The following is a 22,327-nucleotide window of genomic DNA, read 5'->3' as shown; positions in this document are numbered from 1 at the left end:
TGCTGGTGTCAGGGCAGACTGCCAGCAGTACCAGCATTGGGGATCAGCATCCTCAGCTGTATTATGAATGCTGGTGTCAGGGCAGACTGTCAGCAGTGCCAGCATTGGGGATCAGTATCCTCAGCTGTATTATGAATGCTGGTGTCAGGGCAGACTGTGTCAGCAGTACCAGTATTGGGGGTCAGTATGCTCAGGATCACAGCTGTATTATGAATGCTGGTGTCAGGGCAGACTGTGTCAGCAGTACCAGTATTGGGGGTCAGTATCCTCAGCTGTATTATGAATGCTGGTGTCAGGGCAGACTGCCAGCAGTACCAGCATTGGGGGTCAGCATCCTCAGCTGTATTATGAATGCTGGTGACAGGGCAGACTGTCAGCAGTACTAGCATTGGGGATCAGCATCCTCAGCTGTATTATGAATGCTGGTGTCAGGGCAGACTGTCAGCAGTACTAGCATTGGAGATCAGTATCCTCAGCTGTATTATGAATGCTGGTGTCAGGGCAGACTGTCAGCAGTACCAGCATTGGGGATCAGTATCCTCATGTGTATTATGAATGCTGGTGTCAGGGCAGACTTTGTCAGCAGTACCAGTATTGGGGGTCAGTATCCTCAGCTGTATTATGAATGCTGGTGTCAGGGCAGACTGTCAGCAGTACCAGCATTGGGGATCAGTATCCCCAGCTGTATTATGAATGCTGGTGTCAGGGCAGACTGTCAGCAGTGCCAGCATTGGGGATCAGCATCCTCAGCTGTATTATGAATGCTGGTGTCAGGGCAGACTGTCAGCAGTGCCAGCATTGGGGATCAGTATGCTCAGGATCACAGCTGTATTATGAATGCTGGTGTCAGGGCAGACTTTGTCAGCAGTACCAGTATTGGGGGTCAGTATCCTCAGCTGTATTATGAATGCTGGTGTCAGGGCAGACTGTCAGCAGTACCAGCATTGGGGATCAGTATCCCCAGCTGTATTATGAATGCTGGTGTCAGGGCAGACTGTCAGCAGTGCCAGCATTGGGGATCAGCATCCTCAGCTGTATTATGAATGCTGGTGTCAGGGCAGACTGTCAGCAGTGCCAGCATTGGGGATCAGTATGCTCAGGATCACAGCTGTATTATGAATGCTGGTGTCAGGGCAGACTGTGTCAGCAGTACCAGTATTGGGGGTCAGTATGCTCAGCTGTATTATGAATGCTGGTGTCAGGGCAGACTGTGTCAGCAGTATCAGTATTGGGGGCCCGGCGGGGCTAATGCTGAGTCAGTGATCAGTGTGCAGACGTGTCCCGGTCTCTGTGTCACACGTGTCTCTCCTGTCTCCCGGCAGTGCGGAGGACAGCCCTGGCCGGGGTCCTTGCTGGCAGTGGGCTGGGTGGATGCGGCCCCCGGCGGAGAGAGATGTGCGGCTGGAGGTGCCGGTGGTGACAGCTGGAGGAGAGATGGAGCCGGGGGGGCTGCGGCTGCTGGCCTGCTTCCTGGGGGTCTTCGTCTGCTACTTCTACTACGGGATCCTGCAGGAGACCATGTGAGTCCATCATAGCCTGTTATATGCTGTGTGCTGGGATACCATCTGTGCCTGCATACTGTTCCCTCTATGTGAGTCCATCATGTGTGCTGGGATACCATGCTCTGCCTCTAACATGTGTGCCTGCATACTGCTCCCTCCATGTGAGTCCATACATGTGTGCTGGGATACCATGCTCTGCATATACTATGTGTGCCTGCATACTGTTCCCTCTATGTAAGTCCATTCATGTGTGCCTGCATACTGTTCCCTCTATGTCAGTCCATTCATGTGTACCTGCATACTGTTCCCTCTGTGTCAGTCCATTCATGTGTGCCTGCATACTGTTCCCTCTATGTCAGTCCATTCATGTGTGCCTGCATACTGTTCCCTCTATGTCAGTCCATTCATGTGTGCCTGCATACTGTTCCCTCTATGTCAGTCCATTCATGTGTACCTGCATACTGTTCCCTCTGTGTCAGTCCATTCATGTGTGCCTGCATACTGTTCCCTCTATGTCAGTCCATTCATGTGTGCCTGCATACTGTTCCCTCTATGCCAGTCCATTCATGTGTGCCGGCATACTGTTCCCTCTATGCGAGTCCACTCATGTGTGCCTGCATAATGTTCCCTCTATGTCAGTCCATTCGTGTGTGCCTGCATACTGTTCCCTCTATGTCAGTCCATTCATGTGTGCCTGCATACTGTTCCCTCTATGCCAGTCCATTCATGTGTGCCTGCATACTGTTCCCTCTATGCCAGTCCATTCATGTGTGCCTGCATACTGTTCCCTCTATGCGAGTCCATTCATGTGTGCCGGCATACTGTTCCCTCTATGCGAGTCCATTCATGTGTGCCGGCATACTGTTCCCTCTATGTGAGTCCATTCATGTGTGCCTGCATACTGTTCCCTCTATGTGAGTCCATTCATGTGTGCCTGCATAATGTTCCCTCTATGTCAGTCCATTCATGTGTGCCGGCATACTGTTCCCTCTATGTGAGTCCATTCATGTGTGCCTGCATACTGTTCCCTCTATGTGAGTCCATTCATGTGTGCCTGCATACTGTTCCCTCTATGTCAGTCCATTCATGTGTGCCTGCATACTGTTCCCTCTATGCCAGTCCATTCATGTGTGCCGGCATACTGTTCCCTCTATGCGAGTCCACTCATGTGTGCCTGCATAATGTTCCCTCTATGTCAGTCCATTCGTGTGTGCCTGCATACTGTTCCCTCTATGTCAGTCCATTCGTGTGTGCCTGCATACTGTTCCCTCTATGTCAGTCCATTCATGTGTGCCTGCATACTGTTCCCTCTATGCCAGTCCATTCATGTGTGCCTGCATACTGTTCCCTCTATGCCAGTCCATTCATGTGTGCCTGCATACTGTTCCCTCTATGCCAGTCCATTCATGTGTGCCTGCATACTGTTCCCTCTATGCGAGTCCATTCATGTGTGCCGGCATACTGTTCCCTCTATGCGAGTCCATTCATGTGTGCCGGCATACTGTTCCCTCTATGTGAGTCCATTCATGTGTGCCTGCATACTGTTCCCTCTATGTGAGTCCATTCATGTGTGCCTGCATAATGTTCCCTCTATGTCAGTCCATTCATGTGTGCCGGCATACTGTTCCCTCTATGTGAGTCCATTCATGTGTGCCTGCATACTGTTCCCTCTATGTGAGTCCATTCATGTGTGCCTGCATACTGTTCCCTCTATGCCAGTCCATTCATGTGTGCCTGCATACTGTTCCCTCTATGCCAGTCCATTCATGTGTGCCTGCATACTGTTCCCTCTATGCGAGTCCATTCATGTGTGCCGGCATACTGTTCCCTCTATGCGAGTCCATTCATGTGTGCCGGCATACTGTTCCCTCTATGTGAGTCCATTCATGTGTGCCTGCATACTGTTCCCTCTATGTGAGTCCATTCATGTGTGCCTGCATAATGTTCCCTCTATGTCAGTCCATTCATGTGTGCCGGCATACTGTTCCCTCTATGTAAGTCCATTCATGTGTGCCTGCATACTGTTCCCTCTATGTGAGTCCATTCATGTGTGCCTGCATAATGTTCCCTCTATGTCAGTCCATTCATGTGTGCCGGCATACTGTTCCCTCTATGTGAGTCCATTCATGTGTGCCTGCATACTGTTCCCTCTATGTGAGTCCATTCATGTGTGCCTGCATACTGTTCCCTCTATGCGAGTCCATTTATGTGTGCCTGCATACTGTTCCCTCTATGCGAGTCCATCCATGTGTGCCTGCATACTGTTCCCTCTATGTCAGTCCATTCATGTGTGCCTGCATACTGTTCCCTCTGTGTCAGTCCATTCATGTGTGCCTGCATACTGTTCCCTCTATGCGAGTCCATTCATGTGTGCCGGCATACTGTTCCCTCTATGCGAGTCCATTCATGTGTGCCGGCATACTGTTCCCTCTATGTGAGTCCATTCATGTGTGCCTGCATACTGTTCCCTCTATGTGAGTCCATTCATGTGTGCCTGCATAATGTTCCCTCTATGTCAGTCCATTCATGTGTGCCGGCATACTGTTCCCTCTATGTGAGTCCATTCATGTGTGCCTGCATACTGTTCCCTCTATGTGAGTCCATTCATGTGTGCCTGCATACTGTTCCCTCTATGTCAGTCCATTCATGTGTGCCTGCATACTGTTCCCTCTATGCCAGTCCATTCATGTGTGCCGGCATACTGTTCCCTCTATGCGAGTCCACTCATGTGTGCCTGCATAATGTTCCCTCTATGTCAGTCCATTCGTGTGTGCCTGCATACTGTTCCCTCTATGTCAGTCCATTCGTGTGTGCCTGCATACTGTTCCCTCTATGTCAGTCCATTCATGTGTGCCTGCATACTGTTCCCTCTATGCCAGTCCATTCATGTGTGCCTGCATACTGTTCCCTCTATGCCAGTCCATTCATGTGTGCCTGCATACTGTTCCCTCTATGCCAGTCCATTCATGTGTGCCTGCATACTGTTCCCTCTATGCGAGTCCATTCATGTGTGCCGGCATACTGTTCCCTCTATGCGAGTCCATTCATGTGTGCCGGCATACTGTTCCCTCTATGTGAGTCCATTCATGTGTGCCTGCATACTGTTCCCTCTATGTGAGTCCATTCATGTGTGCCTGCATAATGTTCCCTCTATGTCAGTCCATTCATGTGTGCCGGCATACTGTTCCCTCTATGTGAGTCCATTCATGTGTGCCTGCATACTGTTCCCTCTATGTGAGTCCATTCATGTGTGCCTGCATACTGTTCCCTCTATGCCAGTCCATTCATGTGTGCCTGCATACTGTTCCCTCTATGCCAGTCCATTCATGTGTGCCTGCATACTGTTCCCTCTATGCGAGTCCATTCATGTGTGCCGGCATACTGTTCCCTCTATGCGAGTCCATTCATGTGTGCCGGCATACTGTTCCCTCTATGTGAGTCCATTCATGTGTGCCTGCATACTGTTCCCTCTATGTGAGTCCATTCATGTGTGCCTGCATAATGTTCCCTCTATGTCAGTCCATTCATGTGTGCCGGCATACTGTTCCCTCTATGTAAGTCCATTCATGTGTGCCTGCATACTGTTCCCTCTATGTGAGTCCATTCATGTGTGCCTGCATAATGTTCCCTCTATGTCAGTCCATTCATGTGTGCCGGCATACTGTTCCCTCTATGTGAGTCCATTCATGTGTGCCTGCATACTGTTCCCTCTATGTGAGTCCATTCATGTGTGCCTGCATACTGTTCCCTCTATGCGAGTCCATTTATGTGTGCCTGCATACTGTTCCCTCTATGCGAGTCCATCCATGTGTGCCTGCATACTGTTCCCTCTATGTCAGTCCATTCATGTGTGCCTGCATACTGTTCCCTCTGTGTCAGTCCATTCATGTGTGCCTGCATACTGTTCCCTCTATGTGAGTCCATTCATGTGTGCCTGCATACTGTTCCCTCTATGTGAGTCCATTCATGTGTGCCTGCATACTGTTCCCTCTATGCGAGTCCATTCATGTGTGCCTGCATACTGTTCCCTCTATGTCAGTCCATTCATGCGTGCCTGCATACTGTTCCCTCTATGTGAGTCCATTCATGTGTGCCTGCATACTGTTCCCTCTATGTCAGTCTATTCATGTGTGCCTGCATACTGTTCCCTCTATGTCAGTCCATTCATGCGTGCATGCATACTGTTCCCTCTATGTGAGTCCATTCATGTGTGCCTGCATACTGTTCCCTCTATGTGAGTCCATTCATGTGTGCCTGCATACTGTTCCCTCTATGTCAGTCCATTCATGTGTGCCTGCATACTGTTCCCTCTATGTGAATCCATTCATGTGTGCCTGCATACTGTTCCCTCTATGTGAGTCCATTCATGTGTGCCTGCATACTGTTCCCTCTATGTCAGTCCATTCATGTGTGCCTGCATACTGTTCCCTCTATGTCAGTCCATTCATGTGTGCCTGCATACTGTTCCCTCTATGTCAGTCCATTCATGTGTGCCTGCATACTGTTCCCTCTATGTCAGTCATTCATGTGTGCCTGCATACTGTTCCCTCTGTCAGTCCATTCATGAGTGCCTGCATACTGTTCCCTCTATGCGAGTCCATTAATGTGTGCCTGCATACTGTTCCCTCTATGTCAGTCCATTCATGTGTGCCTGCATACTGTTCCCTCTATGTCAGTCCATTCATGTGTGCCTGCATACTGTTCCCTCTATGTCAGTCCATTCATGTGTGCCTGCATACTGTTCCCTCTATGTCAGTCATTCATGTGTGCCTGCATACTGTTCCCTCTGTCAGTCCATTCATGAGTGCCTGCATACTGTTCCCTCTATGCGAGTCCATTAATGTGTGCCTGCATACTGTTCCCTCTATGTCAGTCCATTCATGTGTGCCTGCATACTGTTCCCTCTGTGAGTCATTTATGTGTGCCTGCATACTGTTCCCTCTATGTCAGTCATTCATGTGTGCCTGCATACTGTTCCCTCTGTCAGTCCATTCATGAGTGCCTGCATACTGTTCCCTCTATGCGAGTCCATTCATGTGTGCCTGCATACTGTTCCCTCTATGCGAGTCCATCCATGTGTGCCTGCATACTGTTCCCTCTATGCGAGTCCATCCATGTGTGCCTGCATACTGTTCCCTCTATGCGAGTCCATTCATGTGTGCCTGCATACTGTTCCCTCTATGTCAGTCCATTCATGTGTGCCTGCATACTGTTCCCTCTGTGAGTCATTCATGTGTGATTGCATACTGTTCCCTCTATGTCAGTCATTCATGTGTGCCTGCATACTGTTCCCTCTGTCAGTCCATTCATCAGTGCCTGCATACTGTTCCCTCTATGCGAGTCCATTCATGTGTGCCTGCATACTGTTCCCTCTATGCAAGTCCATTCATGTGTGCCTGCATACTGTTCCCTCTATGTCAGTCCATTCATGCGTGCCTGCATAATGTTCCCTCTATGTGAGTGCATTTCTATGAGTACTATTCCCTCTGCCCCTAATATAACTCGTGGTGCCTGCATGCCGTCCCCTGTATTCTGTATGCTGGGATACCATTCCCTGCATATACTATGTGTGCCTGCATACTATTCCCTCTGACTCTAATATAACATGTGTGCCTGCATACTATTCCCTCTGCCTCTAATATAACACGTGTGCCTGCACACTATTCCCTCTGCCTCTAATATAACATGTGTGCCTGTATACTATTCCCTCTGCCCCTAATATAACATGTGTGCCTGCATACTATTCCCTTTGTCCCTAATATAACATGTGTACCTGCATACTATTCCTTCTGCCTCTAATATAACATGTGCCTGCATACTATTCCCTCTGCCCCTAATATAACATGTGGTGCCTGCATGCCATCCCCTCTATTCTAAATGCTTGCATACCTTTCCCTCTGTCTGTAATATCTGTCTGCATGCCATTCTCTCTGTCTCCGATATTATCCGCATGCCAGCATACCATTCCCTCTGTCTCTGATATCACCAGTGTGCCTGCATACCATTCCCTCTGTCTGATATCACCTCTGTGCCTGCATACCATTCCCTCTGTCTCTGATATCACCCGTGGGCCTGCATATTATTCCCTCTGTCTCTAATATCACCTGTGTCTGCATACCATTCCATCTATCTCTGATATCTTCCATGGGCCTGAATACCATTCCCTGTGTCTCCGATATCATCCGCATGCCAGCATACCATTCCCTCTGTCTCTGATATCACCAGTGTGCCTGCATACCATTCCCTCTGTCTTATATCACCTGTGTGCCTGCATACCATTTACTCTGTCTCTGATATCACCCATGGGCCTGCATATTATTCCCTCTGTCTCTAATATCACCTGTGTCTGCATACCATTCCATCTATCTCTGATATCTTCCATGGGCCTGAATACCATTCCCTGTGTCTCCGATATCATCCGCATGCCAGCATACCATTCCCTCTGTCTCTGATATCACCAGTGTGCCTGCATACCATTCCCTCTGTCTTATATCACCTGTGTGCCTGCATACCATTCCCTCTGTCTCTGATATCACCTGTGTCTGCATACCATTCCATCTATCTCTGATATCTTCCATGGGCCTGAATACCATTTCCTGTGTCTGTGATATCATCCGTATGCCTGCATACCATTCCATCTATCTCTGATATCTCCCATGTGCCTGCATACCATTCCCTCTATCTCTGATATCTTCCATGGGCCTGCATACCATTCCCTGTGTCTGTGATATCATCCGTATGCCTGCATACCATTCAATCTTACTCTAATCCCGTGTGTCTGCATACTATTCCCTCCATCTGTAATCCCATGTGTCTACATACCAATTCCTCTGTCTCTGATATTACCTGTGTGCCTGCATACTATTTCCTCTATTCCTAATATACCCTATGGCCTGGTGCACACCAGAGGAGTTTTTCTGAGCGTTTTGAGTTTTTAAATCTGCTGCTAATGTTATCCTATGTGTCTGTGCACACTGGTGGAGCAAAGAGGTTTTGTAAAAAATCCCCATAGCATTACATTGGGAAGAGCTTTTGAAACCTCTAAGGCTGGTTTCACAGTGGGACGTTACAGGCGCACGTTAGAGCAGCCTGTAACGCACCCCACTGCACAGCAATAAAAAATTAATGGGCTGTACTCTGCATGCAGTACTTTCTAAGCGGCAGAGCCGCGTTAGACTGCTTGCACATGCTCAGTGACGTTGGGGAGGAGCGGAGAGCGGCCAGGCACATGGCTAATTAATATTCACTGCACTCAGTGACGTGCAGTGTTTACTTCCTGGAGCGGCCGCTCTGTGCAGCGATTGGCCGGCGGGACCACGTGATGCCGCATGCGTCCAAGAGTATGCATCACGGACGCCAGAGTGAGCTGCACAACGCGGCTCACTCTGACGTCCAAAGCAGGGAGCACCAGGCGTTGCGTTAGGGGCACGTTATGCGACCATAACGTCCCCTAAAACGCAACATCCTGGTGTGAAACCAGCCTAAAAGCTCTTCCCAATGTAATGCTATGGGTTGTTTTTTTTTACAAAACCTCATTGCTCCAGTGTGCACAGACACATAGGATAACATTAGCAGCAGATTTGAAAACTCAAACCGCTCAGAAAAACTCCTCTGGTGTGCACCAGGCCTAAGTGTATGCCTACCATTCCCTTATAAATCCCTAACATAATCTATGTGCCTACATACCATCTCCTCTAACCCCAATATCACCTGTGTGCTTACCTACTATTCCATCTATCCCTACAAATCATCTGTGTGTCTGCATATTGTTCCTCTCATTATCTGTATGTCAGCATACTATTCTCCATATCCGCCTGCTAACCATTCCTCCTGACGTGTGTGTGTGTGTGTGTGTGTGTGTGTGTGTGTCGTACCCTGATCAGTGAGTGGCTCTGTGCCATTCCCTCCCTCTGCCATCACCTGTATGTAGCGGGTATCTGGGTGACTGTCCTTTCCTCTTCATATGTGTGTTACGCTGATCTGTGTATGTCTGCAGAATCTGATCTATGGGTGCCCCAGTACCAGATCTGTATATATGGAGTGATCTGACTTGGCAATGCTTGCAGACCATTCCCCAGTCTCTGTCTTGCTCTGTACAGGAGGGGGGTAACCTGATATAGTTCCCCTGTCTCAGCCGGGGTGAGCTGCTGGCGTCACATGGGGAAGGGTTATACTTAGACACGCTGGCAGGTGGCTGATCACTGGAGCTGTGTTCTCACTGTGCAATGCTTCTGTGTTTAGTGCTTATTGCGTTTGCAGCTTGGTTGGAAAAATAACTATTTGCATGTGTGTTTGGAGTTGGGGGGCATTTGTCTGTCTGTCTAATGCCTAGTACACGCCATACAATTTTCTGTTAAGGGGCCCATACACTTACACGATTTCCCGCCAATATACAGCAGATTCGATCACTGTGATCAAATATGCTGTGAAATCGTTGCACAAGCGCTGACCGGACGATGGATTTCCGACCGAAATCGTTAGTTCCCATCGATCAGTCCGCGCGGAAGATTTCGCTCGATCGCCGGCGGGTTGGGAGTGCGTCAATAGCGGCGTTCGAATGTCCAATTACCGACGCTAGCGGCAGTACATTACCTGTTCCGCCGGTCCCTTCCCCGCGCTTGGTTCCAGCTGGCTTCACTTACTTCCTGTCTCAACAGAAAGTTTAAGCAGTAGAGCGCCCTCTTCTGTTTAAACTTCCCCTGACAGGAAGTAAAGTGAAGCTGAAGAAGAGACAGCGGAGACCGGGGGACTCGCGCCGGCCGGATAAGGTAATGTATGCAGGGGGGGGCAGCGGCAGCTCCACAGATTGTGAATCGGTTTAATAGTGAAATCGATTCAAAATCTGTTTATAGTGTAGGCAGCCAATAGATCCCTCTTTGATCAGATTCGATCACAGAGGGTTCTATCTGCTAGTCGATCTGGTGGCAATCGACCAATGGATGGCAGCCTTTAGATTTATTTTCTGTAGAGACTGGTCATTCTCTGGTGCATAGTCTTCTGTGTATCTCCTGCTGAGTAGAACAATGCCTAATTGCTCGGCAGATAGATGGTTGTATAGATAATTTCCAACATGTTGGAAATTATCTATCTGGCAGGTAAAGGTGCGTACACACCCACTACATCCGGCAACGACAGGTCCGTCAGACCCTCGCGCTTGGCGGACGTTCAGCCGACAGTAGTGCATGTGTACGCGCTGTCGGTGGACTGATAAGGCTCGCACCCAATCGTTTCCGCGCTCGATTGTGCATGGGGAACAACGGGAAAAGATAAGAAAAACCAATGGAAGCTAAGAGAATTGCCCACAGAATCGAGCACGGAAAACGATCGGGCGCGGAATCGAGTGTCAAAATCGACCCGTGAATTCGCAGCAATACAGAAAATTGTATGGTGTGTACTAGGCATTACACATAACTTTTTTTTTTTTTTTTTATCCATAGCTATCAGTGGGATAAAAAAAAAAGTGGTCTAGTGTTAGTCGAGGAGCAGAAAAGTTGAGATAAAAAAAATGCATACACAGAAAATAAATTAAAAAAACATACCAAAGCTTATGTAAAGTGTGCCTTGCCCTGGTTTAGGGCTGCATTATGTTGCAGACCAGTGTAATTTATGTCCCCTAGTATGACCTCTTGTAAAGTAACTCTATGCCTTACTATCCTCCTGCTAACTGCCCTTTGGAAAGTTTGCAGCTGAGAAACAGCAGCTGGAACTGATCCCATAACTATGAGTATGGCTTGCCAGGAGGCTGTATTTAGTAGCTAAAGGCCGATACACATGTTGTTCCCGGCCAAGCCAGGCAGTCAGGGACGATTACTTTTTAAAAAAAATGTTTCTCTTCTCACTGTAAGGGTTAAGAATACGAGTATGTAAATAACACTTTCTCTTCTTAGGTAAACATGTATGTTTGTCTGAACAAGTGGTTTTAAAGAGGAACTCCAGTGAAAATAATTTAATATAAAAAGGTGCTTAATTTTTACAATAATTATGTATACATGATTTAGTCAGAGTTTGCTCATTGTAAAATCTTTCCTCTCCCAGATTCACATTCTGACATGTATTACATGGTGACATTGTTACTGTGGGCAGATTATGTAGCTGTTCTGGCTTTAACAGACAGCTATAAACAGCCATTTCCTGTGTGTGTCATTGTTACATTGTGGCATTTTGCCCAGAGTACCGTACAGTACCAGAGCCTCTTGTGGGAGGGGTTTCAGCACAAAATCAGTCATACAGCGCCCCCTGATGGTCTGTTTGTAAAAATCATTATATTTTTCATGTAAAAGTGGGTATCAGCTACTGATTGGGATAAAGTTCAATTCTTGGTCGGAGTTTCTCTTTAAGGGAAGAAACTCACTTCAGGTTTGATACAAACGCGAGTAGAGGGAAGGTTCTGGATACCATATAGTCCTCCTGGTCGGTCCCGTCATTCCTGTGCCACTCCCTTTGAAGTTATTCAACCTGCTAAGTCTTCAGCACTCCTTGGGAAGCCCTCTGAACTACTCATATCACCGAGTAGTTCCAAAGAAGAGTGTGTCCATACTGTGCATGCATAAGCCTGGACTTGCGCATACTCAGTACAGATGCACTCATCTGTAAAACTTTTTGGGAAGCGGGAAGTTCCGAAGGCTGCCTGTGGAGTACCCAAGAGCTATTCGACCTAGCAGGTCCAGGTACTTCAACCAAGGGCAGTGCAGGAACAGGTGAGACCAGGATGGCTCTGTGGTATGCAGAGCCTTCACTCTACTTGGGTATGTATCAAGTTTGATGCTAGTTTCATCACATCAGGTTCCCTTCATAATTATCAAAGGTTTGAGAGTGACGGATGTGTTTTGGAAGAGAATTCCAGAAGAGGATGAGGCTTGAATATGTTAATGTGAGGTGGTGATCATAGAAGGTGTTGTGTTAAAGTGAACCTCCAGACTAAAAATCGACTCAGCAGCACTGAAAAGGCTTGGTGTTTCTTTAACAGTTTCACAGCATCAGAACTATGTTTTTCTTACCCAAGCCTCACTTTTAGCTGCACAGAAGAAAACTGCCCGGGCATTTTTCCCCTGATCCTGTGCAAAGCATGATGGGATTTCTAATATTGTTGTTCTCGTTCTGCTGTTTTGGTGCAATTTTTTAAATTTGATTTGAAGACTAGCGCGCGCAGCTGGGAGGGGTGATCAGGACACAGGACAGTTGTAACTGTTTCTCATGCTCCCTGTCACCTCCTTTCAACCAAAAAGATGACTGAACCCCATGAAATCACAAACATTTGCCTGTTCTTTTAAAACAGGGTGGGTAAGAGATTATATTACCTATTTTAATTAACATAAGTAATGTAACTTAATGACAGTATGTTCGTTTAGGCTGGAGTTTCCTTTTAAGCAGAGATTGCTGTTGTGGTGGTATCTGGTAATTAGAGAGTAGGGATGAGTGTTCAGATTTGGAACAGAATTCAAATCCCAACTAAAGTGGACTGTTGGGTGGGAGGGGTGCAGAATGACAAAGATTGTGGAGAGCATTACAGGTTGGAGTGAAGGTGGAAAACCGCTCAAACTTTAGGATTTCTTCTGTAATGAGGAAGTGAATTATCCTCCTGCTCTCTTGCATACCCAGGCATAGTAGCTGTTAGTCCCTGAAGCTTGGTTGCACTGTATTACCTGAATCTATCCTGCAGTTCACATGGAAGCTCTGATTCGGTAGCCTCAATCTAACTTGACTTGTGGTTTGGTTTTGCAGAACGCGAGGGACGTATGGAGAAGGGGAGAAGAAGGAGAAGTTCCGCTTTGCACTGTCTCTGGTCTTTGTTCAATGTATTGTCAACGCCTTATTTGCCAAACTCTGTAAGTACCATTCCAGACTGAATAGCGCATCATGCTTGCAGTATTAGCTGTGTGAGTGAGTGCAACAGATCTCTGCTCTTTAAACCTCCTAGGAAATTATATTGTAGTTATGAAATGGACCCTTTACTACGGTCTCTTCAGAACATGCAGCTTGGTTTGCAGTACAACACAGCTTATTACAAATGTCCTTCCAATTGTTTTATTCAGAGCCATTTTGGTTTGCAACATACACTTTTATGCAATACACAGCTCAGCCCTATTTAGGCTTAAAGCGGGATTGTCACCATAAAAATCAAATTTCAACAGCAACTGGTCTGAGTGTATTAAGTGATAAAGATGCTAATCCTGCATTCAAAACTTTCAAAACTTTTTCTGCTGTTATGATTTGGAGTTATCATATACTTATAGAGCACTGGCCCTTTAATAGCCATTGCCAAACAGTTGCATGCTGGGGGTTCTTTTTATCTATAATATATTCCTCCTCTTCCATTTATTTCCCTGCCTAGCTGCCTATCTGAAACATGATCCTCTGCTCACTTGTGTTTCCAAGCAAGGCTGGGGTGACTCAGTGATTGGAGGGGAAAAGAAAAAATTAAAGGGCAGAAATGACATCAGGATTTAGCCTAAACTGTGGGCAAAAGACATGGTTCCCACCAGGAACAGAATTCTCTCCATTTACTATATAACATTCACTGAAATCAAAACGTGAACAGTACAATACATGTGTTATGTAAGTAGATCAAGTATTTATCTACTTATATATGTGTTTATTTTCCCTGCCATAGTATAGCTAATCCTACTGCTTTAACCCCCTTGGCGTTATGATTCTTTCTGGATTTTAGGATCTAAAAGCGGTACAATTCTTTTGCACCATTTCAGACCCTATAACCTGGAAAAAAAATCATGCTGCCAGGAAGATCTGCACAGCCTCTGTAATCACTCACCTCCCTGGGCTCCAGCGCTGCAGTTATGCCTCCATCCTCCGGGTGGCGCTGCAACTCTAAAGTGAGATTGTGATCTTACCAGGAGGAAGCAGAGCCCCGGAGGAGAGGAAGAAGAATGGCGTCCGACGTTGGGATCCCCGGGAGGTATGTAGAAATGCCCACTGCATGCATTGCTCTGCATACAGCCTCCGGCGGCTACCCCGAGCAGAGGTCGGGATTACCGCTCTGAGCTGCGGTTTTCCGCCCCGACCCTAACTCGGGGTTACCGCCAAGGAGGTTAATAAAGTTGTTGTGTGTAGTGGGTTGTGGAGTTGGTAAAAAAAAATCAATCGACTCCGTCTCCTCAGTTTATGAAACCACTGACTCCGACTCCAGGTACCCAAAATTGCTCCGATTCCTCGGCTCCGACTCCTTAGTCTAATTTTTACAAAGGCTATGGATTAGGTTCAAAAATACTCCGACTCCTCAGGTTTATTGAAACCCCTGACACCAGGTACCCAAAATGACTCCGACTCCACAGCCCTGATTTATGCACTGCCTCCTGCAATGCGGAGTGTTGACAGTCCGTTAGGGACTGCATTATACTCTGTTAGGTATACACCAAATATAGACACTGGTACAAAATACAGAACTGATATCAGGGCTGTGGAGTCGGTACAAAAACCATCGGACTCCAACTCCTCTGCTTATGAAACTTCCGACTCCGGGTACCCAAAATTGCTTCGACTCCTCAACTCCCTAGTCTGATACTTACCAGGGCAGTGGATTTTGTACAAAAATCATCCGACTCCTCAATTTATGAAACCGCTGACTTCAGGGACCCAAAATTGCTCCAACTCCACAGCCCTGATTGGTATTTCAGTGACTAATGTAGCATGATGATTAAAATGTATTATGAAAAGAGAAGAGGTTGCGCATCCCTAACAACATGCTGCAATTGACTGGTTAATCGCTCAGGCATGCAGCACCTCTATTAGGCTGAAAATGCATGCCCTGTGTCCAAAACAAATGCTACATTTATTATACTATGGAGGAACTTTGGCTTCCACTATAGTTTGCATGCAAAGTATAATATATTGGACACTTGCGCCATGGTGAGGCAGACCCCCGGGCAAGTGGCCTAACCTAAGTTAAAAACAACATATGTATAACCTTGGGAGCAGCTAAGCAAAAATGTGTAACTTACATTTTAATGGACAGCAAGGAGAGGGCCAGTGCGTACCACAAAGGCTGCATCTGAAATGACCAACAGCTCACATGTGCAGTACCTATATAAGCTATCTGCACACTAACAATATTTTGAAAAATTGGTAATGCGCAACCTCCCCTCTTTTCATAATTTTGCTAGTATGTAACTACCAGGTTAGCTGCTCCCAGCCCGTATTCCTGAGTTTCCCGTTTGCATGGTAAGTAATAGTAGTTCTGCATATGATTTGCATCTGAATTGAATGCGACGTGTGCAGATAGCTTATTATAGGTAGTGATGCTGAAATCCGGATCCGGGAAACACCCGGATAGTTTCTATCCGGATATCTCCCAGTTACCTGTGCGGGGGGGGGTCAAGCTTACTGACGTCTTCTTCGTCTATCCCTGGTGCCTCCCACGATGCGCTCCACGCGCATCTCGTGACTACAAACGTGACTACAAACACCTGGAACGCATCGTGGGAGGCGCCAAGGGACGAACGAAGAAGACGTCAGACAGGTAAGCTTGACCACCCCGCACAAGTATACTGGGAGATATCCAGATAGCAATATCCGGGTATCTCCTGGATCCGGATTTGAGCATCACTGATTATAGGTGCTGCACATGCGAGCTGTTGGTCATTTCAGATGCAGCCTTTGTGGTATGCGCTGGCCCTCTCCTCGCTGTCCATTAAAATGTATTACAAATTGCAATACATTTTAAACCTAGATACAAAATGGAGAAAACAACAGGCACTGCAATCACAGGTATTTCATGTAGGTGTTATATCTTGATGGCTGCAACACTGATCGGATAAATTGATGGCAAGGATAGCGTGCTCTAATCCACACAGAAAACAGACTATATATGGCACAGTAGAAAGATAATAGGAGTGGCACATGAAGCTCCTTGTAAAAGTAGCTTTATTGAGTCCGGCTATACATCATAAGAGAAGACAAAATTCCAACAATGACAAAGGTTCCTACCCGATTCAGTGCTTGGTGGGGTGAGGTGGGAGCGGTGGCTAGCCTGACGCACGTTTCGCTCGTAAGAGCGTCTTCTTTAAACCTATGCTGTTCATTTAGTGGGGAAAGGAGTAATTCAATTACCGTAATTTAGCCGAGGCAGGAGTTAATGTATTACTACTTGGTGTTACGGTCTGTTGTTTGCTAAGCAAGGGATTGTTTTCTTTTGTGTTTGTTGAGTCGCTGTACTTTCGCAGAAATGTTTGTTAGTATCTGTGTGGTTCCTTATACTGCTTTTTTTATCTTTTCAGTAATTCAGTTCTTCGAAACAAAGGGAAAAGCAGACCGTACACAGAGCTGGCTCTATGCGGCTTGTTCCTTGTCCTACTTAGGGGCCATGGTGTCCAGTAACTCCGCACTCCAATATGTCAACTACCCCACGCAGGTAAGTCACACCGCTGCCCCTTCTATCAGAGATCAGACAGTCCCCTGGAGTAGCGCCTGACCCACAGCCGTTTAAAGCCAATGGGTTCCAATGTAAAAATAAAAAAGTCAGATACTCACCTAAGGAGAGGGAAGGCTCGGTCCTAATGAGCCTTCCCTCTCCTCTCCCGGTGCCCTCGGTGCTGCGGTGGCTCCCCCGTTCGCGTCCACCGCCGCAGGGACTTCGGAGGTCTTCGGGAGCACTCGGGCTTCCGAAGACGGGCCGCTCCATACTACGTACGCGCGGGTGCGTCATAGAGGGCGCTCGCGCATGCGTCGTATGGAGCGGCCGCGTCATCGGAGCCCGAGTGCTCACGAAGGCTTCCGAAACATCCCTTCGGCTGCGGAAGCGGCAGTATTTGACCAAACTGGTCGAATACTGCCACGGGGGATCCTGCGTGGGACCGGGCACCGGGAGAGGAGAGGGAAGGCTCATTAGGACCGAGCCTTCCCTCTCCTTAGGTGAGTATCCGACTTTTTCTTTTTTTTAAATGGTAAACACTCACTTTAAGTGAATTTCAAGCAATATTTAAAAAACAAACAAACAAAACAAAAACCAGTTACTCCCCTAAGGAGAGGGAACCCTCTTGGTCCTGTAGAGCCATTCCATTCCTCCCCTCGTTCCCCCACAGGCTCCTCCGTTCAAATCTCCTGCCGCGAGAGTGATATGGAGGCTGACCTTTATTTCCATTTAAAGCCAATGGGAACCGCTTGAAAAAAACAAAAGGCAGATACTTGCCTAAGGAGAGGAGGGAAGTCTCTGGGTCCTAGTGAGCCTCCCCTCTCCTTTCCCGGTGCTCTGGTTCAGGCGGCAGCTCCTCCGTTGAAATCCCCCCCCCCCGCCGCGGGGGACTCCGGAAGTCTTCGAGAGCTGAGTCCTTCCGAAGACAGGTGGCTCCATACTGTGCAAGCGCGTGAGAGAGGGTGCTCGCGCGTTCACAGTGTGGAGGACTCGGCTCCCGAAGTTTTACGAAGTCTTCCTCTCGGCGGCGGAGATAGCAGCATTTGACCAAATTGGTCGAATTCTGCTACCAGGGAGCCAGCGCTGAAACGTGCATCGGGAGAGGAGAGGGAAGGCTAATTAGGACCCAGAGCCTTACCTCTCCTTAGGTGAGTATCTGCCTTTGGTTTGTTTCAAGCGGTTCCCACTGACTGTAACCTCTTGAGGACCACAGGCTTACACCCCCTAGTGACCAGGCCATTTTTTACAATTCAGTGCAGTTTTAACAGTTTATAGCACGGCCATACAGGTTAGCAGCCAAATGAATCTTGCCTTCTTTTTCTGCCCACCAACAGAGTTTTATGTTGGTGGGATCTTATTGCTGCTGCAGTTTTTATTTTTTATTAATTTTATTAATCCTTTTTTATTTAAAAAAAAAAAAAAAATATGATCCCTCCCCCCAAGATCCAGTAACTGTGATCACCTCTCATAGGCATCAGCCCATAAGAAGGATCGTGTTGAGTCACTCCAGTGGACAGCCAAATGACAGGCCTGTCCCCAGTACATCACTGCGCTAGATCGGATCGCTTTACACATGAAAATAATGGCGGTTTCTATACCTTACAGCCTGTCTGCTCCAATCGCGGAGCTCTGTAACTCAGCGGGGATGCGCGATCCCTGTTAATCTCTGCCTACACGCCCAGGAACCTTTTTATAATAGTGCGATGTGACTGCAATGCGATTTTGTCTTACTGCGAAAGTCCTGCATGCTTCGTTTTTTCCTTGTGCTCCTAGAATTCATTGAAAATCGTATGACCATCGTACAATGGCATTGTAAAATTGCTTTGCATTTGCAGTGGGAGTCCTCAATCAAAAGTGAGACTTGGAACTAAGGGCAAACAATTGCATGCATTACATTGAGCACATTGCTGGAGTGGAAATTACATTATGGTGAAATGTCTTCTTTGTTTTGCAGGTGTTGGGGAAGTCCTGTAAACCTATCCCAGGTAAGAGGACCTGTCCTCTGTGTATAGTTTATTGTAATCTGTGCCTGGAATTTACTAAAAGAGGAGTAAATTATACCTGTATTCCCACACCCAGTCCTGTGTAGTGCAATTATAAAAAAAAACAAAAGGGCTTTGCGATGATAGATAGATAGATAGATAGATAGATAGATAGATAGATAGATAGATAGACAAAGTCCCGGGTTAACTGGAACTCAGGCATCTGGCAGTCTCAGCTAACTGGCATGCCTGGAAGGTGAGAATAGGGGCGCTGCTATCATAGTTTGCAGAAATGTGTGCAGCGGAAATGACTTACTAATCCTCCGTGGGCTGGTCTTCCCTCCTGCAGCTCCCTCGCTGCTTTGCAGCATCCTTGTACGACTTCCTGGCATGTCACCTGACATGCATCAGGTCACATGACGCATCAGAGCTGGGCATGGAGGATGCAGCTGGGAGCTGCAAAAGAAAAGAAGGCCGGCGCCCTGGGGATTCATAGGTGATTTCCACTGCGCACCACCCTGCAAACTATGATAGCAGCGCCCCCATTCTCCCCTTCCGGGCATGCCAGTTAGCTGAGACTGCCGGATGAGGTTACTGTATATATACGGGTGGTAGTGTTAATTTTAAAGCTGGTTGCCTGACTTTTCAAGCAACAGGCAGGAACGCATATCTGGCATCAGGCAATCCCCACCTGTGCTGGATAAGTGATCCTGTACTTTATTTATTGCTTCACTATCTGGTGCTGAGCTTGCATCCCTTTTTAGGCAACAGATGAATATTATGGATCCTTTGAATTTCAAGTTGAAATTCAGGGAATGTTTTCAGAATGCAGTGATTAGCATTGCATTTCATATTTCAAGCCCATATTATCCGGCTGTGAGTTATTATTTAGTATTTATATAGCGCCGCAGCGCTGTACAGAGTATATAGTCTTGTCACTGAACTGTCCCACAGAGGGGCTTACAATGTAATCTCTACCATAATTATATGTCTATGTATCCTGTAGTTTATGTATCATAGTCTGGGTAGGGTCAATGTAGGGGAAAGCCAATTAACTTATCTGTATGTTTTTGGGATGTGGGAGGAAACCGGAGTGCCCGGAGGAAACGTACGCATACACTGAACTGGGGAGAACATACAAAGTCCGTGCAGATAGTGCCTAGGCAGGGATTCAAATCAGCGACCCAGCCTGCAAGGCAAAAGTGCTATCCACTACACCACCATGCTGAAATATATAGACTGTTTAAGTCTGCCTAAGCCTGCCAGGGCGTAGATTTCAACTTCTGCATTTCACGTTACCACCATTCCTGCCGTCCAGGCCAGTACCACGACACTGCTGACTGCAGAACTCCGTATCTTTCTGGTCAGGAGTCAAATAAATTGGCTCCTGACCTTGTGATTACTGAGAGTCAATCACAGCAATCTTTATTTTATAAAAATTCAATAAAAAAAGTGTGATTCCTAAAATAGCAACCGTAAAAAGTTCACAATAAGTAAGCCCTCTTTGGGCATCCAATCCTTTGATCCCAATGGCGTCTTGCTGTAACACCTTAGCTGCTGGTTCTTTGTATCAGTGTTCTCTCATTCCAAGCGTATCCTCAGAATAAACAGAAAGACACACAATAGTGCAGGCTGCTGGCTACTTCATAAAACCACCACCAGGGACCAGGGTCAAACAGCACAGTGTAAGTTGGGGATAACACCCCACCAAAAACGCGTCCCTCACCTGCAGGAATTGTACTCTTCTGGCAGCTCGACTGCCTTGTAATCATCAGACAGCTATCATCGCATTTCAAGAAAGCACCCCACTGTCCTGGCAACCTGTCCCGATACGGTCATGTGCTTATAGAAAATCACCTACGAACTGAAACATTTACCATGGTGTAAAACCACATAAAACTTTATTGAAAAAACAGTAGTACTATTTACAAAAGTTCTGTAAAATCAGGCATATCAATAAGAGGATGTCTCCTCAATCATGTGTACTTGCTCACTTCCTGTCCTGAAGCCACGCCCACGTGTTTCGTCATCTGACCCATGACGGCAGGAAGTGAGCAGCTACACATGATGGAGAAGATGTCCTCTTATTGATATTCTCATAGGCATTCAAGTAATGTCCTATCCAGGACAGGTCTCACCTTGTACTGGTGTGGCTGTCAGAAGGGCAGCTGGATAGGACATTACTTGAATGCCTACGAGAATCTCAGAGCGCCCTTTTTGAGTTGTTCTATATCTACAGTGGGTCTATGGAGCAGCCCGAGTCCAGATTGGATTGGCCTGATCGCACCCAGGGAGTCATCCAACTCCCATTTTGTTTGCTCTTATTGAGACGGCTGCTTTTACAGAACATTTGTTCAGGACAGGTTGTCTGGACAGTGGGGTGCTGGCTTGCAATCCTCAAAGTTTTTCCTAAAGTCTTGATTGAATCCTGAACAGTTTGGGCCTGATTCACAAAGCGGTGCTAACAGTTAGCACGCTGGTGAAAAGCCCTTTATCATGCCTAAACTCAGTTTAGGTGTGATAAGTTTAGGCGTGATAAGTTTTAAGCACCAACTGGGTTAGCACCACAGTGCACAGCTGATCAAAAGTTTTGCGCTAGCAACGTCTGGTGCACTTCGCATAGAGTTTAATGGCGCTGCTTTGTGTGTGGGACTTTGCGTGCGATCTAAACTTATCATGCCTAAACTTATCACGCCTAAACTTATCACGCCTAAACTTATCACGCCTAAACTTATCACACCTAAACTTATCATGCCTAAACTTATCACACCTAAACTGTCTTTTCACCAGCATGGTGCAATGGTTATCACGCCTAAAGTCTTTTAGGCGTGCTAACTGGGTTAGCACCGCTTTGTGAATCAGGCCCTTTGACTTATTCTTCCTCTTTCAAGTGGATCCAAGATGAAAAACTAACTATAACAAGTAACTTGTCTATATATCTTATCTAAAGTTTAGATAGTTTACACAGCATATCTAGCTGCAAACAGCTTCAAAAGTTTAGGATTATTTATTCCTGTGATACAAGGGCAGCCATGTTCTGTTTGTCACATTGTCAATGGCTGAAGGCTGGAGATGCTATCAGCTTGCCTGTGTGTAAATTCAGTCCCCTCTCCTCCTCCCTCCTCCCCTCTGCCTCTGAAATCAATGGCTAGTAACCTCCTCTTCCTCCTGCCCAGACTGAACTCCCATAAGCCCTTGCTACAGTGCCAAGGCACAAAAGGAGCTTTGGGCGAGGCTTGTTTAGTTTATAGGGAATTAGAGTATTATAACAAAACAAAAAAGTATTTGGCTTGAGGAATGCCCTATAAACTATATGAAAGGAACACAATTATGCAATGAGTAAAAGTTTATCTCTGATCCACTTTAAAACTCTGTTCTAAGTTGGAAATGTTCCATACTGCCTAAATAGAGTGTAATAAAAGTCTCCTTTTGTTTCTCCTTGTAGTGATGCTTCTTGGTGTAACCATCCTCAGGAAGAA

General features: G+C 46.8%; 1 protein-coding gene and 1 long non-coding RNA gene across 2 annotated transcripts in view; one reads left to right on the top strand and one right to left on the bottom strand.

Moving 5' to 3' along the window:
* The window catches only part of LOC137542116 (uncharacterized), an 88,218-nt gene extending 78,727 nt beyond the window's left edge, over positions 1–9,491 (bottom strand). Inside the window, exon 1 of the long non-coding RNA XR_011025361.1 lies at positions 9,423–9,491. This is a non-coding gene — a long non-coding RNA (uncharacterized lncRNA). The remainder of the gene's footprint in view (positions 1–9,422) is intronic.
* The window catches only part of SLC35B1 (solute carrier family 35 member B1), an 84,467-nt gene that overhangs the window by 2,199 nt on the left and 59,941 nt on the right, over positions 1–22,327 (top strand). Inside the window, exons 2-6 of the mRNA XM_068263790.1 lie at positions 1,323–1,520; positions 13,224–13,327; positions 16,733–16,866; positions 18,821–18,851; positions 22,294–22,327. The exon at positions 22,294–22,327 is cut by the window's right edge and continues 121 nt beyond it. Coding sequence (XP_068119891.1) covers positions 1,323–1,520; positions 13,224–13,327; positions 16,733–16,866; positions 18,821–18,851; positions 22,294–22,327 — 501 coding nt within the window. The remainder of the gene's footprint in view (positions 1–1,322; positions 1,521–13,223; positions 13,328–16,732; positions 16,867–18,820; positions 18,852–22,293) is intronic.

This window comes from Hyperolius riggenbachi, chromosome 12 (assembly GCF_040937935.1).
Source record: "Hyperolius riggenbachi isolate aHypRig1 chromosome 12, aHypRig1.pri, whole genome shotgun sequence".
In the NCBI taxonomy this organism is placed as follows: Eukaryota; Metazoa; Chordata; class Amphibia; order Anura; family Hyperoliidae; genus Hyperolius; species Hyperolius riggenbachi.
Note: the sequence above shows the minus strand (reverse complement) of the source record. Positions and strands in the feature narration are given on the sequence as shown.